Genomic DNA, 15,893 nt, shown 5'->3' with positions numbered 1-15,893 from the left:
CTGTCCACTCCTGTCTGTAGGTAACTGTTCTGTGTTGGATTAAAGAGTCAACCTGAAAATCATTGGACATCTGCGACTGACTTTCCACACTAAGGGGTTGAATCCTAACCTGTAAATACTCATGCATACCTTGAACTTTCCCACAAATCAAGCATTGATCTAAATGTGGATATGTCAGGATTATTCACTGAGATCAATCCATTAATCAATCAAATAGATTTATAAAGCCCTTTTTACATCAGCAGATGTCACAAAGTGCTGTACAGAAACCCAGCCTAAAACCCCAAACAGCAAGTAATGCAGATGTAGAAGGACGGTGTCTAGAATTTGACCCTGAAGTTATTGGGGGCTTTTATGTGTGTAGTTTCCTCAGACAGACCCTCTGGTATCCCCTCTCTCTCCTTCCCTGTATCCGTAGCCACATCCTCAGTCTGCTCTACACTCTGCCTGGAGTTTATTCCCAGCTCCTGATGGCATTTCCTGAAGTCTATTGTACTGGGGCAAGCTTGATCCCTCATCCCAGAGTTCTCTTTCCTTCTCGTTCTCTTTCCTTCTCGTTCTCTTTCCTTCTCGTTCTCTTTCCTTCTCGTTCTCTTTCCTTCTCGTTCTCGTTCTCGTTCTCTCTCGTTCTCGTTCTCGCTCTCTCTCTTTCCTTCTCTTTCCTTCTCGCTCTCTCTCTTTCCTTCTCTTTCCTTCTCGCTCTCTCTCTTTCCTTCTTTCCTTCTCGCTCTCTCTCTTTCCTTCTCTTTCCTTCTCGCTCTCTCTCTTTCCTTCTCTTTCCTTCTCGCTCTCTCTCTTTCCTTCTCTTTCCTTCTCGCTCTCTCTCTCTTTCCTTCTCTCGATTTCCTACAGGACGTCTCTCTGCAAGTCTGTACCTGTGAGTTTGGGGGCTGTGTGCACGTTCTCGCTCATGATAGACTAGGTAAGCGATGCAGAAGATTCCTGGAGCGGCTCACTGTCCCTATCAGAGACTGAAGCACTGTGTGTGTGTGTGTGTGTGTGTGAGCTTTGGCAGTCTGCAGCATGGTAAGTACCAGCCTATTGTCTGTGTTCTGTTGGCAAGGGAGAGGGAAGCTAGGCTACATAGGAGGAGGGGCTGGGTGCTGCTGCAATTTAACCTGCTTCTTTTTATTTTAGAGGGCATGAGACAACGCTAGCTCTGACCTATCAGCTGGGAAGATGTCTGGTAGTCTGGCTAGACATCTGTTTAACTGCTGTGTGTGATTCATTCAGCCTGACTATCAGCAGGGAACAGGACCATAGAACCGTACCTGGCTGCCCGTGTCATGTTATGACTGGTCAGTCTGTGTGTTGTGGGTACTTGTTTTAAAAAGTAGGCTACCCCCTTGCTGCAACTAAGGTCAAAGGGACGTTGTTAGTTTGCGCCTGATTGTTATATGGCAGTCTGATGGCTGTTGGTAAGGTGTTTGGAGGTTAAGGGTTGGGTGAGGAGAATGGATTATGAACCTTGTAGTGCAGGAGTTGGTAAATTGGTACTCTTGAGGGTGTGTGCGTGGGGGAATTGTACGTACATTCATGACCACTACAGTGATACCAAGCCTTCAAGTGTCGTCTATAAAGCCTGTATCAGTTGTACATCGTTTCAAGTGTAAGGTGTTTTTCTGCTAGTGTGCTGGTTGGCATGCATTCTTTGCAAATTTTTTTCCATATGGCTTTTTGTGTATTTGGTCTCTGATGTTAGAGGAGTGGTCTACTATAGATCAGTGTTTATTGTTTACTGCTGCTCTTATGGGCTGATGAGGAGAACTGGACGGAAGGAGAGATTAGGAGAGGAAGTGGACAATTAGCCTTGGTCCATATTAAAGACCCGGCCAGGCCAAAGATACCCCACCCGCCTACTGTGGGTAACAGTTGCCCAGAAGTAGCACAAAAGTAGTATGCCAAATTACAATTAGCATTATATCAATTTGCAAGTTCAGGAATGTCTGAAGAATGCACATAGAAAACGAACCAGGCATGCATACTCCTCTGGGTACAGGGCAGGATATTGCTTGGCCAGTCAACATATATGAGCATGACTTTAACAATCTATTGACTGCTGGCTAGGTCCATAAGCTTGGGATAATGTTCCAGTTGGTTAGTCTCAGGTGAAGCCCAGACTCCAGATGTTATGAGTAAAGGCTTAGCAGGCCAATACCCTGAGATCTTTAGCATCTGACGTAACAGCTGAAATGCCACTGCTCTGTCTTAAGTCAAAGACCCTGGAGTCTGTAGTACAGGTCTGTAGTACAGGTCTGTAGTACAGGTCTGTAGTACAGGTCTGAGTCTGTAGTACAGGTCTGAGCCTGGAGTCTGTAGTACAGGTCTGTGACTACATAAAGGTCAGGGGAGGATTAGACTAGAGGCCTGTTGCTTATTATGCTAACAGCTTCATAATGGCTGTCGCCAGGGGGGATATAGCTTGTGGTGTCTGACCTGTCAATCACACAAGTGTGCGTACGTGTAATGTCTGACCTGTCAATCATAGACTCTAACAGCCTCATCACAGGCTGAGGAACGTCACTCATATCGTTATGGACATAGTCCCCGGTCACCTGGGAGATGAACCGTGAACGCTCAGTCGCTAGGCAGATGACCCAGGAGGGAGCTGGCTGGAGGGCAGAGAGGATGAGTGACCGGTTCAAAACAAGATGTCACGCCTTTTATACTTAACCTATCAGTTATTGGATCCAGATTTGGATGAGTCTAATATGTTAATGGGTCCATGACTGCATGTTAAACTACTGCGCTAAATGGAGCACCTGAATATTGTGTAATTAGAAATCCGCTACATAAGCTGGTGTTAGCCTAGTCATCGAGCTATTCAGCCCATTGAGAACATTCATTTTTCTGTTATGGATGAGCATATCATTATTAGCACTTGTTTAGTATTTCTATGAAATGCTCTGAGCTAATGGCTGTTGGTGTGAGTCATCGAGCTATTCAGGGAGAAGCTGTTATGGCGGTGTTTGGAGAGGCAGAGACTGAGCTTTACATGTTCTCTTATCTCAGCGTCTGTTTTTGTTCAGCCCCGTTCTTATCCGGGGGAAGTGTGTGTGTGTGTGTGTGTGCGCGTTCAAGACTGTGCACATCTCTACTACTTGGCTGTAGTGTTCAGGTGTTGTCTTATGAGCTGAGCAAAGGCAAGAATCACTAACGCCAAATCGCTTTCATCTCCAAACCAAGTATGTCCTCACATTGGAACTTGCCAATTGAGACATGCAGAGAGGGACAAACTCAGTCTGTGCACCCAGTCCAAGTTCACAGGCTGGCATGTGCACGGCTGCCCGTTCTGCTTGCTGAGCCAATCTGAATCTACCTGGAGGGTTCTGTGGTCTTTTGGTCATGCTTTGATTTCTCTGGCCTTACTTCGTCTACTATATGAGGAAATACAGTGTTGTTCACTGTATGAAGACTGTTTCCTCTGGCTCTTTAGAAGGCAGGCATCCCAAACAGGCTGAGACTGAGGACCCATCCTGAGAGAGAACCTAACATTAAGTGTATTTAACACTTCTACTTTCTGTGACTGTTAACCCAAATCCCAAGGGACGTTCAGTCTTCCTGTGAAAGGAAATGGTTTTCATTTTAAATTATGCTCAAGTACTGCTATATTATTTAGGGTTTGGCAATATTTAGGGTGACCTCTTCTATGATATGCTACTAAAAATATTGCGATATCTAAGACAATTGTTTTGTGCCTTTAATGACTAAATCATTAGACTGTGCAATTTTTTATTATTTTGCGAAACAAAATATGGCTTAGTTAATTCATTTAGACTTAATTTTCAACATCTTGATACAGCCTAACTGATAAAACTGCACTGTTTTTGATTTGTAAAGTTAAAATGGATTATAGTCTTGCACATCAAGATAAATCGTCTTGCACTTCACAATATGTCATCAATGTTAAATATCACAATATTCGATTTAATCATATCGGCCCAACCCTAATATTATTACATGAATTTTCATAACACAGGCTGTTTCCAACATTGTCTATAGGAGGGCTGTTCTATTCTGGTCCTGGAGGGCCAAAACACTTCAGATTTTTGTTTCTACCTGGTAGTTAATTGCGCTCACCTGGTGTCCCAGGTCTGAATTAGTCCCTTATTAGAAGGAGAAGATGAAAACTGGAAGTGTTTTGGCCATCCAGGACCGACATTGAAAAGCCCTGGTCTCCAAATATGGGACCTGTTCTACATCGTATCCATTAAGACTAAAGGATTTAGACCCTTGAGTAAAACTATCCCACGGATTCCATTCTAATATAAGCATTTTCTTCCTGTCTCCTTGGAGTGTCCTTCTTAAAAGCCTTCCCTCCTTTCTAGAGCTGACTGACTGTCTTGTAAAAATGGAAATGAGAGAGGGTAGTAGTCTATATAGTCAGTGTGGTGATTCACTGGAAGACGTGAAGAGACAGCAGAGACAGAGACTGAGACAGAGCACACTGGCCCATACAGACCGACTATGTCAAGGGACAAGGTGTGGCTCTGAATCCTAAACAATTTTTATGTGCAGCGGTAAGACACAACAATTCTTATCGGTGCCCCTGTTCCTCTTGGAGAACCAGAACTCGCATCAAGTTTTAATAACTGTTTGAACCAAAGTGAAACGGGAGGTACTACAGTACCTGAATTTGTCCAATAACAACACTGATTTTCATTTTCCGTTCCAAACTGTTTTACTATTTCTAATAGGTGAGAAAGCCAATAAACTGGTAGTAAGTGGTAATAAGCACATCACAATGTTATAATAAGGCCCCCCGGCCCCGGGCCTTCAGCAGACTGATCTGGGCTCATCTCTCAGGTCTCTCTTGTGACATAATGGGATAACCGGTGAGTGGAGACACTGAGGGAGGGACGCTGGGGAAGAGAACTACATTCAGAAAAGAGAAACGCAAGAGTGCAGATTCCCTCTCCAGACGTATTCTATCATAACTAGGCTACTGTACGTCTAGCTACAGCTGAGCATCCGTCTTTCCATGCAGCTGTGTAATAGGCCAGGATGACTGGTACTTTGCAGAGTTGCATTGCTGCAGAAATGGATACTGGTCCTGTAAAGCATTTTTAATAAGAGTGCTTTAGTAGCTGTAGGGGTTGGGGGACCCACGAATATGATGACGTATTCAGACAGAAAAACTAGCATGCAGGGTCACCAGGTGCAACCTTCGCTTATGACAGTTATGAGATTAATAAGCATTTAATGTCACCCATTGAGGAATAATCTAACCTTTTAGGAACTAATATACTTCACCTTCACTCCCTGTAGAAAACCACAGGTTTGGTTTTCAATTTAGCCAAAAGAAAAGTTGCCATCTAGTGTTACTATAGTTTTGTTAGTTAGGGATGTCTAGATACCGGTTGTTCTTCACTTCATTTAGACAAGACCCTCCTCTACTGAGCAAGACAGGAAGTTCAGTCCAGACGCTGACATCACTCCTTCCCTTATTAAATCTGCTCACCACACAATGTCAACACTGTGTCCAATGGCAACCATCAGTTCTAATTTACTCCTGGCCCCTCTTTAAAGTCAACATTTTGATAAGGCCGTTTTTGGAGCTTGAGATCACACAAGGTGGTATTATATTCATGTAATGAGGACGACCGACAGACAGGCTGGCTGGAATGCACTGTAACCGTTTAGTAATAGTCCACAGTTCCACACACTGACCTCACTCTCAAAGGGCAAAACTCCGTTCACAGCCCGGCTACTAACCAGATGTTCATACATTGTTTTGTCTGACTTGGTTATTTGCAGTCTCAGGTGTCTGTCGTCTGGCTGCATATTTTCTCTTCCTCCACTGTTTGGGTACAACAGACCCTAGCTAGTCTAGATCAACATCACTAACAGACCCTAGCTAGTCTAGATAAACATCAACATCACTAACAGACCCTAGCTAGTCTAGATAAACATCAACATCACTAACAGGCCCTAGCTAGTCTAGATAAACATCAACATCACTAACAGACCCTAGCTAGTCTAGATAAACATCAACATCACTAACAGACCCTAGCTAGTCTAGATAAACATCAACATCACTAACAGACCCTAGCTAGTCTAGATAAACATCAACATCACTAACAGGCCCTAGCTAGTCTAGATAAACATTAACATCACTAACAGGCCCTAGCTAGTCTAGATAAACATCAACATCACTAACAGACCCTAGCTAGTCTAGATAAACATTAACATCACTAACAGACCCTAGCTAGTCTAGATAAACATCAACATCACTAACAGACCCTAGCTAGTCTAGATAAACATCAACATCACTAACAGGCCCTAGCTAGTCTAGATAAACATTAACATCACTAACAGGCCCTAGCTAGTCTAGATAAACATTAACATCACTAACAGGCCCTAGCTAGTCTAGATAAACATTAACATCACTTTCTGGGTACTAACAGGCCCTAGCTAGTCTAGATAAACATCAACAATACCTTCCCATGCAGGTTTACAACAAAGTGCTTTGTTCTCTGTCTGGAATTGAAAGTAATTATTCAGCTGCAGTTTGAGCTTTACAGTGATCTAGGGGTCATTGAAAAGCAATAATAATCTCTGGTTTCCTCAGCTTTGGGTAAATGGGTGAGAGTATAGTGAATGGTAAAGCACTAGTCTGACGGAAGGCCCCAGGTCTCTGTCAAAGGTATAGGGATGAGGATAATTCAGGGCTATTGATTTATAGCTAAATGGAAACGCAGACCTTTGTTCAGCTTGGCTTCTGTAACTGGAACACAGAACACTATAAACAGCAACAAAAATATATATTTATACCCCAAAAATATGTTTTAAATAAGCCTGATAACAAATACAGTTCAAATGACCAACTATAATCAACCTTGTGTGTGTGTGTGTGTGTCTTTCTCTGCTCATTCCGTTGTAGCTCTTTCTTGAGACGTCAGCAAAATAAAGCAGATAAAAACAGCCCCTACAGCCTTTTGAGTTGCTGGAAATCCCAGTTCTACCGTGTAGAGGTATCATTTGGATCTGTGTTGCCCACCATGAGTTCTGGTCGTAGAGAGTGCGAGAGAGAGCCCATTTTGGACAGAGGAGGTATGGATGGATGACCGGGGCCACACTGGCCAACCCTGCACAGGTGTGCCATCCAATTCTACACTCACTGCAGAGACTGGGTAGGCACACTGGTTGTGGTGCAGTGCTTTGTTATTGCCTAGTGGGAACTATCCAGAAGCCTGTATCCATCTAAAGGCCATTGCTTTCATAGAGAACTATCCAACTGTGCATTAGAGGGGGAAAAACGCATCTAAAGACATGAGGTCATATGCCGTTGGCACTCAGTGTTTCCTCCGAAATATATACTGAGGGTCCTCCGAAATATATACTGAGGGTCATAACTAAGTATTTGATAATAGTTCTCCTTCCATCTGTCTCTCTCTCCTTCACTCCCTCTATTAATCTCTGATGGCCTCTGTCTTTCGTTTCTTCAGCCCTCTGACAGAACACCTCCTCGCCACGACCTCACGAGCCAATTGTTTCTCCACACCGGCTTGTCGGGGATAAAACAAAAGAGGGTTGAGGAATGCTGCTTGTGCAGCCTGGTTCCAACAGGAACATTTAGCTGGGTCAGATAAAGGACCTCAATTGAATGGAGGAGGAAGTGCAGGTTCAGCACTAAGGACTTCTCCTCATGTGGGGGCCAGGGCTGCTGTGGGCTGCTGTGGGCTGCTGTGGGCTGCTGTGGGCCGCTGTTCGTGCAGAGGCGGTTGATAACTGGTGATGTGGAAGTTCGGTGAGAGCTGTTAGATTCTTCAACATTCCATCTTCTTGTGATCAATGTGTTTTTAATGATTTTAGTTGATCTGAGAAAGCTGATAAGGCATTTTGGTCTCTATTGTGAAAACTCTGTTCTCATAATGTTTTACCTGTCCTGAATTAACCTCAGTGGAGAATAGCAGTGCCTTTGAGCCTATTCGGCATAGCCTACCCTGGCTTCATAAGAGCCAGGTTGCATTGACTGCTGCCCTACCCCTAGAGAGAGACTCTGTCTCACACACATCACATGACTGAACCATACTTGGGGTGCTAGTTGTCCTTGTCTACAGGGCAGTAGCATTTCTGTGTGTTCAGTTAGATCGCTGTGTGCATTACAATTATTGTCCCACTAGTGTGATGCAATGCTCTGCTATTTATAATAGCCATTGGCATTTGTCATTGTTATCAGGTGTTGTTTTATGACGTGGGGTTGTCGTCATTTTCGTGTGTGTGTGTACGGCATGTCTGTGTGTTTGACAAGCTGTTTCATGTGGAGGGCACTAGATGGCGCCAGCTCTCTGCCAGCTCACTCTGGTGTCAGTGTTGTACCCAGGGGAGTCTGAGGACCTAGTGTCTACAGTGCTACGTGCCTCAGACACAGGAGCACAGTTTGAGCAACCATGTGTTTTCCTGTCTCATTTGTCTTCCATTTGATGAAGGTCTGTTGACCAAAGGTTTACACAGTAAATGACTCACATTTGTATCTGATCTAAGTGCATCTGATTTACATCTGACTTTTTTCTATACTATTCCAATTAGGAAATAAGACTGTTCTTGTCACAGAGAGGCAGAGGCCATTTTGGGACTTGGGAGTTCCAATAGCTTGTATCCTGTCTGTCAGTGAATAGTAGTTTCATCATCAGGTATGCCATTCCGGCCCCTCTGGCCCCGTGCCGGATGACCCTACAATGTAAACTGGGAGAAGCCAGGCATTTTAATTATGTTTGGGAATATGATCCGGTAGAGTCTCCAAAGACAGCAGTTTGTGTGTGTGTGTGTGTGTGTGTGTCCCATCTCTTGGGGCATGCTGTCAGCTCCTTCAGACAATCCTGATTATCAGTCCCTGATGAGAGTATTAGAGAGGACCAGGGCCCATATTTACAAAGTGTCTTAGAGTATGAGTGCTGTTCTAGGATCAATTCAGCCTGTTAAATCATAATGAATAAGAGGGCAGACTTGGATCAGCACTCTTAAGACGCTTGGTGAATACAGGACCTGGACTCAACAGACTTTCAATACTACAGGAAGTAGTATTGACACCACAGGGAAGTGGGCATGGCACTCCAGTCTGCGTGGAAATGGAAATGTCCCCCTCTCACCCTCCAGCCAGCCCTGCACATTTCTCACAGCTTTACAGGATCTTAGTGGGGTTTTACCATACTGTATGGTCTGTATAAGAGGATACTGTCTACTGCTTACAGTATTCATTACACTGTCTATATGTTGGTCGCTGACAGTGATGATCCTATAGGTTGGGATCTGGATCTGATAGTGGTCTACAGTAATCCAGACAGCCTCTCTTCCCAGAGGCTGACAGTGTGGATTCCTCTCACAGCAAATCTGTCAAATGAAGATTAATGTGTATGGGCTGAATCCCAGCTCTCTCTCTCTCTCTCGTAGTCCTAGATTAGCTGAATCCCAGCTCTCGCTCTCGTAGTCCTAGATTAGCTGAAACCCAGCTCTCACTCTCGTAGTCCTAGATTAGCTGAAACCCAGCTCTCGTAGTCCTAGATTAGCTGAAACCCAGAGGAGTTGTGCTTCTTAATCTACATATTGAGGACAATGACTCTGGTTAAGCCTATGAGACCGTCTGTCTGAATGCTGCTGGAACTGAGAGAATCACGTTTCTCCTTACTTCAGTCCTGGACTGCCTTTACAAAGACATTACAAAAGACTGAGAAAATGTATGCGGCTCAGTCTTTCTGCTGTGCCCATTCATTTGACTTTAAACCTTGCTGTAAAATGGGAGGGAATAGCGTAATCGCAAAAAACGAATTCCCTAAGAATGAGTAATGCGTAGCCTCCCAGCAAGATTATGGTAAATCTTTATATTATGGCTTAGTACGGTGACTGACTAAAGTGTGTGTGTGTGTCTGTGTGTGTGTGTGTCTGTGCGCGCGCGTTGTATCCACATTGCGTACATGTATTTTTTGGATCTTACCATTTGAAAAGTATTTGAGCGTGTGCATCCCTTTTGTGCCCTGTCCACACAGATGCATGTGACATGTACGTACACACACACTGGAAAGACTATTCTGCCCCACTGCAGTACCCCTCTTGCCCTGGTACTGCCAGCTGAGATGCTAGGGGGGTTGGATGGGGGCAGTGAGCGGTGCTAGAGTCTGGGGTGCCTGTAGCCTGTATGAGTACTAAGTGATGAGTTGTGCTTAAATTAAACTCTTTCTTCCTGACTGTTTGACCATTAGTGACACAAACGTGTGTGTGTGTGTGTGTGTGTGTGTGTGTGTGGATGCGCATGCATTTTGCACAAGCACAACATCTGTGTGTGCATTGTGGAGCACAGCTGTGGCTGTGCAGAATGAGGACAGCAGGGGCTTGTTTAAAAGGCGACAGGGCAGATGTAAAGCTTCCAACAGTGCAGCATCTCTCCTGAAGGAAGGAGTGACAGAACAGCGCTACTGCTACATCTGCATCTAATATACATGGGCTGCACACAGTGGTCAGAACTGAGAATGGGGTGGGATTATTCAAATATACACCACACAGAGTGGTTGGCAATGAGCCAAGGGGCATGCAAAACAGAGCCCTGAAGTCTGTAGCAAGGGGTCTGGTTATGTAGATTTGATATCAATTGATTGGACGAGGGTAGGAAAAATGGGTGTGTTTATGTACTGAGGTGTATTCTGTGAGAGGTGAAGTGACAGTAGGACTGAGGAGCTTTTCAAGGCCTGTTTACTGTCTCCTCTGATCTCTCTTTTGATTTGGGTTCTGTCTTCTTATTGGGGGCTTTTATTTTCATGTCATTGGGGTCCCAAAGGAGAAAATGGCAGCAAACTCTGAAACAAACAGCGACTCTGAGGTATGTGTGTGTGTGTGTGTGTGGTAATGGTCTGTATTGTTTACTCCTCCACTATAGTGGTAATGAAACTATATTTGTCTTTGCCAGCTTCTCCCCTGAGCGTATGGTTGAGGTTTACCACTATATCAGTCTGCAACACAACACTACAAGTTGCTTTCAGTCTGTTTGGTATAAATATCAGTCGGTGTGTTCTGTGTGAGCATAATTCTGCATTAGGCTTGACATTCTTCTTCTCAACCCAGCTTTATACTGTGAAGTGCTTGGTATGATGTGCATGGCTTCCCATGACTTTAAACACGTGTTGGTTGTTGTTGCCTTGTGTTCTGGCACCACTGCAGCTGGGTGCTGGTTGCCTGTTGTGAGAGGGGAGGCACCAGTCTTTCATAGGGATGTTAAGATGTCTATATTGATTAATGTAACAACAGCTGAATGCACTGTGCGTGAGTATTGGTTTTGGAGAGTTAGCCTACCTGCTGCTGCGGCAGTGCAGATGTTATTGACTGGGGCTCTCTTCCTGTCTGATAGTGTCAGTTTAATGGCATTTTGCTCAAGTCTTATAGCACCAGTCTACTGTAGATGTGCTGTAATATATTCCAGGGTTGGGGTGTAACTGATTATATGTAATCTGATTACAAAAAAAACGAATGGTTACGTTACCAGCAGAAATATTGTAATCACATTACAGATACTTTTTAAAAACGAATTAATGCCTTCTTGGATTTATAAAAAATCAGAAAGGATGTTTGTGAGAATATACATTGACACAACCCATTCAATTCTGCATTTTCAAAAAAGGCGCAAGTTTAAGTTTGTTCCACAAGTCAGATACCACTATGATGACACCAAATGCATTTGATGGATTGTTTGTCTTCTTCTAATGCCTCCTTAAGGGAAAAGTGATCCAAAAGAAATCAGTTTACGTTACTGAGTTTGGGCAAGCTGAAAGTTACATTACTGATTGCAATTTTGGACCGGTAACTAGCAACTGTAACGGATTACATTTAGAAAGTACTTCATACACTCCATGACCACCTCTGTATGTAAGATGAGCACCTGACTTCCCTTGGGCTGTTCTGGCAGAGCTGTGTGTGTCTGTATTGGCAACCCCCCCCCCCCCCCCCCAACCATCTCGCTCTCCATTCTGTCTCTTTTATAGCACGGTCTCACTCAGACACACAGAGCCCTGCTGTACTGATCTAAACAATCACAGCATTCACACAGAGCAGATCACATATGTTCACTGCATCACCACCTGCACCCGGGTAAGCCACAAGGGTGAACCTCACTGGTGTTCTACTCAAACATTAAACCAAACACTCCACAATGTGCAGACATGTTAAAGGGAATTCGCTCATAAATGAGATTGAGGTAATAGCCTAAGTTCCAAAATGAGTGTTTATAGGTGATTTCCACAGAACTAGAATGAATTATATTTAATGTTCTTTGGATGTTCTGAGTCTACTGTATGTATGAATGTGTCACACCAGACTCGCAGGACTTTGGTGGCCAATGGCGCATTTCCCATCTAGTCTACAGAACATCCAGTAAAATAGTTTGTATTTCACAGGGGTGTTAACCTCTCATTTCACTTAAGATGCTGTAAAATAAAGCATTTCCTCCAGGAGGGGGAAATTAACATTCAGAATTAAATGCATAGTCTGACTATACTCACGCTTAATAAAGTCATTTTCACAACCGGACATTGAACGATAGCACCATAATTACTATACTGTAGTTTTACTAGATAGAAATAAGTGTGCTGATTTTTTTTTTTTTTTTTTGAATTGCCTGTAGTAGAAATGTGCTTTCATCACATGAGGTCAATAACAACATGCTGTACAGTTTCTTTATGGCTCTCTGGGGCTTGTGATTGCATTTCCCATGTCTACGCACACACGCGCAGGTTGGTGTTTTCTGTCATTAATCTTGTTCTGGAGGCAGCTCTGCAGAGTGGTGCTGACACAGCCACAAAGTCATCATATCCAAACACACTCCTAACCTTTTAATTTGTACAATATAGCACATTTTAACATTGCAGCTGGCCTATCTAAGTGGAAATTGCTCAGTTCTGCCTCCAGGAAAAGACTCGTGACAATAATCGTCAACCTGCCACACACACACTCCATGTCCTATGGAAAGCACTAAGCTGCCTGGTCCTCTGAGTGCAACAGTAGTGGCAGTTAAACCCTCTACCTCGCTCCAACAGTAACAAAGCAGGGTACTGTTGCCAACCACAACTACTGTTCTGTTGAATTTGGTTTCATATCCTTTCATTGTTTCTCTGAGACTGTATTATATAGTCTAACCAACCATCAACCTTTTACTCCGTCAGTCAGGAAAAAAAACGTTTCCCCTTCGTTCCCACATCCCATAATTTCTTCCCCTTTTTTTGGACTTAGTTGATGGCATGTTGACAATGGTCTCTTTGAGGGCAGACAGTAGGTTGAAGTCCCCTCCTAAAGGTAAACATTAGCTTCTTCAATAAGCATGTGAAGTAACCCACAACATGACATTTCTAAAGTGCTTATAAGAACTCATTAAAGATTATTGAATATCTTCCACAAAAATGGGTGCAGAGTGAATGCATTGTGTGCACCGCCACGGACCAGAGTGAAATAGTTATATTGTGGCTTCACTATGGCATGTTACTCCTACTGACCTGAACTATACAGATAGAAAAGTTTGAGATCACCAATGTTGTCACATGTAGTTATTGTGACAGTACATTGTCTGGCTGAGAAGTCTGCGATTTGTATTTATTAAGGATCCCCCACTGCCAAGGCAGCAGCTGTTTTTCCTGGGGTCCAGCAACATTAAGGCAGTGTTATATACAATTTAAAATATTTCATGACATTACTTAACACTTTTCACAACACATTAATTGTTTTCCCGCAGGCCACTACTCTACTACCACATATCTACAATACAACATCCAGTGTGCATGTCTTATCATGTATATGTGTAAGCATGTGTCTGTTCCTCTGTGTGTGTGTGTGTGTTCACAGTCCCAGCTGTTCCATAAGGTGTATTTGTTTTTTTTAAATCTGATACTACTGCTTGCATCAGTTACCCGATGTGGAATAGAGTTTCATGTAGCCATGGCTCTACGTAGTACTGTGCTCCTCCAATAGTCTGTTTTTGACTTTGGTGGCATGTCTTGTGGGGTATGCATGGGTGTCCGAGCTGTGTGCTAGTATTTTAAACAGACACCTCTGTGCATTCACCTTGTTAACGCTTCTTACAAAAACAAGTAGTGATGAAGTCAATCTCTCTTCCACTTTGAGCCATGAGAGATTTACATGCATATTATTGTTATCTCTAAATGTACGGGGGGAAAAAAATAAAAAATAATATTATGAAATGTATGCATTCACTACTGTAAGTCGCTCTGGATAAGAGCGCCTGCTAAATGACTAAAAATGTAAATTTAAGGGCCAGCCGTGTTGCCCTGTTCTGAGCCAATTTAAATTTTCAGAGGTCCCCCTTTGTGACACCTGACCCCACGACTGAACAGTAGTCCAGGTTCGACAAAACTAGGGCCTGTAGGACCTGTCTTGTTGATAGTGTTAAGAAGGCAGAGCAGCGTTTATTATGGACAGACTTCTCCCCATCTTAGCTACTGTTGTATCAACATGTTTTGACCATGACTGTTTACAATCCAGGGTTACTCCAAGCAGTTTAGTCTCCTCCACATTATTTATTACAGCATTTAGTTGAGGTTTAGGGAATGATTGGTCCTGTAGAGATTCTTCTGTACTGTAGAGATTTTTACCCATCACATTTTTCTTCAGAGCAGAGAAAGCTTTTTGTTGTGTTGGACTGACTGCTCTGTAAAATCTGTGGAATTAAAGTTTTAAGATAAGATCACAAACGTTCATACAAATCATCAACAGCTGATGCACGTTTTCAGTTTCTGACTGCAGCTTATGAATGTTCCACAAGATCTGTAGAAGTATTTTCCAGTTAAGTGCCTTAGTTATTGCTCAAGGGGCTGGCCACCGCAGCAGTACCTTGGACTTGAACCAGCAACTTTCTAGTTTCATGTGGTTGGTATGCACTAACTGCATATGAGACCACCAGGTTAATCTTACTGGAGGAGTCACTGTATTGGTTTACTGTGGAAAAAAATTCAACCTACACTAATCGGGTGAAAATGATTCGTACTACAGAATAATGATTTCTACTAGTAATTGCGGTGAGAGGCAGTAGTGTTGCCTGTTGCGGATATTAACTGGATCAGGTCCCAGGTGGGTCCCACTGCTGTGAGCCTTTGAGCATGGCACTTAAGTTAATTAGATGAAGTATTCAGCTGAATAAATGGGAAACGTGTCTTACCAGTATGTTATTGATAACGTAACAAAAGGTGGAAAATTCAAAGCGTCTAAATACTTTCCGAATGCACTGTATATTATTATGTTAGTCTAGGAATATACAAGTTCTACAATATGATAGAGACATTTCCATGAATGCTACTGATTTGTTCATCAGATGTGATATAGGTGGGACATGCAGTAGGACTGTGGTGTGTGTGGTTTTCTGGTGTGGTTTCTGGTGTCGGTCTGGCTCAGCTCAACCATAGGCTGGTGTTTTCTAGCTAGCCGATCATGTGTTTTTGTAAGCTTATTGGTGTATCAGCCTCTGGAACTATGTTGAGCTCAGCAGCTCAGATGCTCCGCTGCAGCCCTGTTGGGTGACTGGGGTGTTTCAGTTATACGTCAAGAGACCATTCAGATATATAGCCTAATTTGTTTGACTGTGTGCTTTAGATTTCTCCTTTGGAATTTTCTCAAAGGAATAGTGTGACTAAATGGAATAAGAAGTTAAATTAAGATGTAAACTGTACAGTTATGACTTAATTTACTAAGACAAATGTTGTCAATGTGACTATCATTTACATTATCACAACCTGTTTGTCTATTCTTATTAGTTGTGATTTAATTCAGTTTGACTGATTCTCTCTCACTGTATGTAGTCAACTCTTCCTTTCTTTTTTTAAGGAATTGAGGTTGTTATTATGTTGAACCAATGATAAGCACATCAAAGGGATCTAAAGGAAAGCAGACCTGCCAACATGCACGCA

General features: G+C 43.1%; 1 protein-coding gene across 2 annotated transcripts in view; it reads left to right on the top strand.

Moving 5' to 3' along the window:
* The first annotated feature begins 669 nt into the window (after positions 1 to 669).
* Positions 670 to 15,893, top strand: part of LOC106612835 (septin-4) — a 33,809-nt gene continuing 18,585 nt past the window's right edge. The window contains exon 1 of one of the 2 annotated variants that reach the window (XM_014214402.3): positions 670 to 922. Coding sequence is in view for 1 of the 2 variants with exons in the window: in XM_014214400.3 (XP_014069875.1) it covers positions 10,778 to 10,813 (36 nt within the window). In the remaining variant the exon portion in view is untranslated. Of the gene's footprint in view, positions 923 to 10,663; positions 10,814 to 15,893 lie in introns of those variants that run through there. The other variant, XM_014214400.3, reaches the window with a different exon arrangement.

Source organism: Salmo salar, chromosome 09 (genome assembly GCF_965601325.2).
Source record: "Salmo salar chromosome 09, fSalSal1, whole genome shotgun sequence".
NCBI lineage: Eukaryota > Metazoa > Chordata > Actinopteri > Salmoniformes > Salmonidae > Salmo > Salmo salar.
This window is presented reverse-complemented; position numbering and strand designations above follow the sequence as displayed.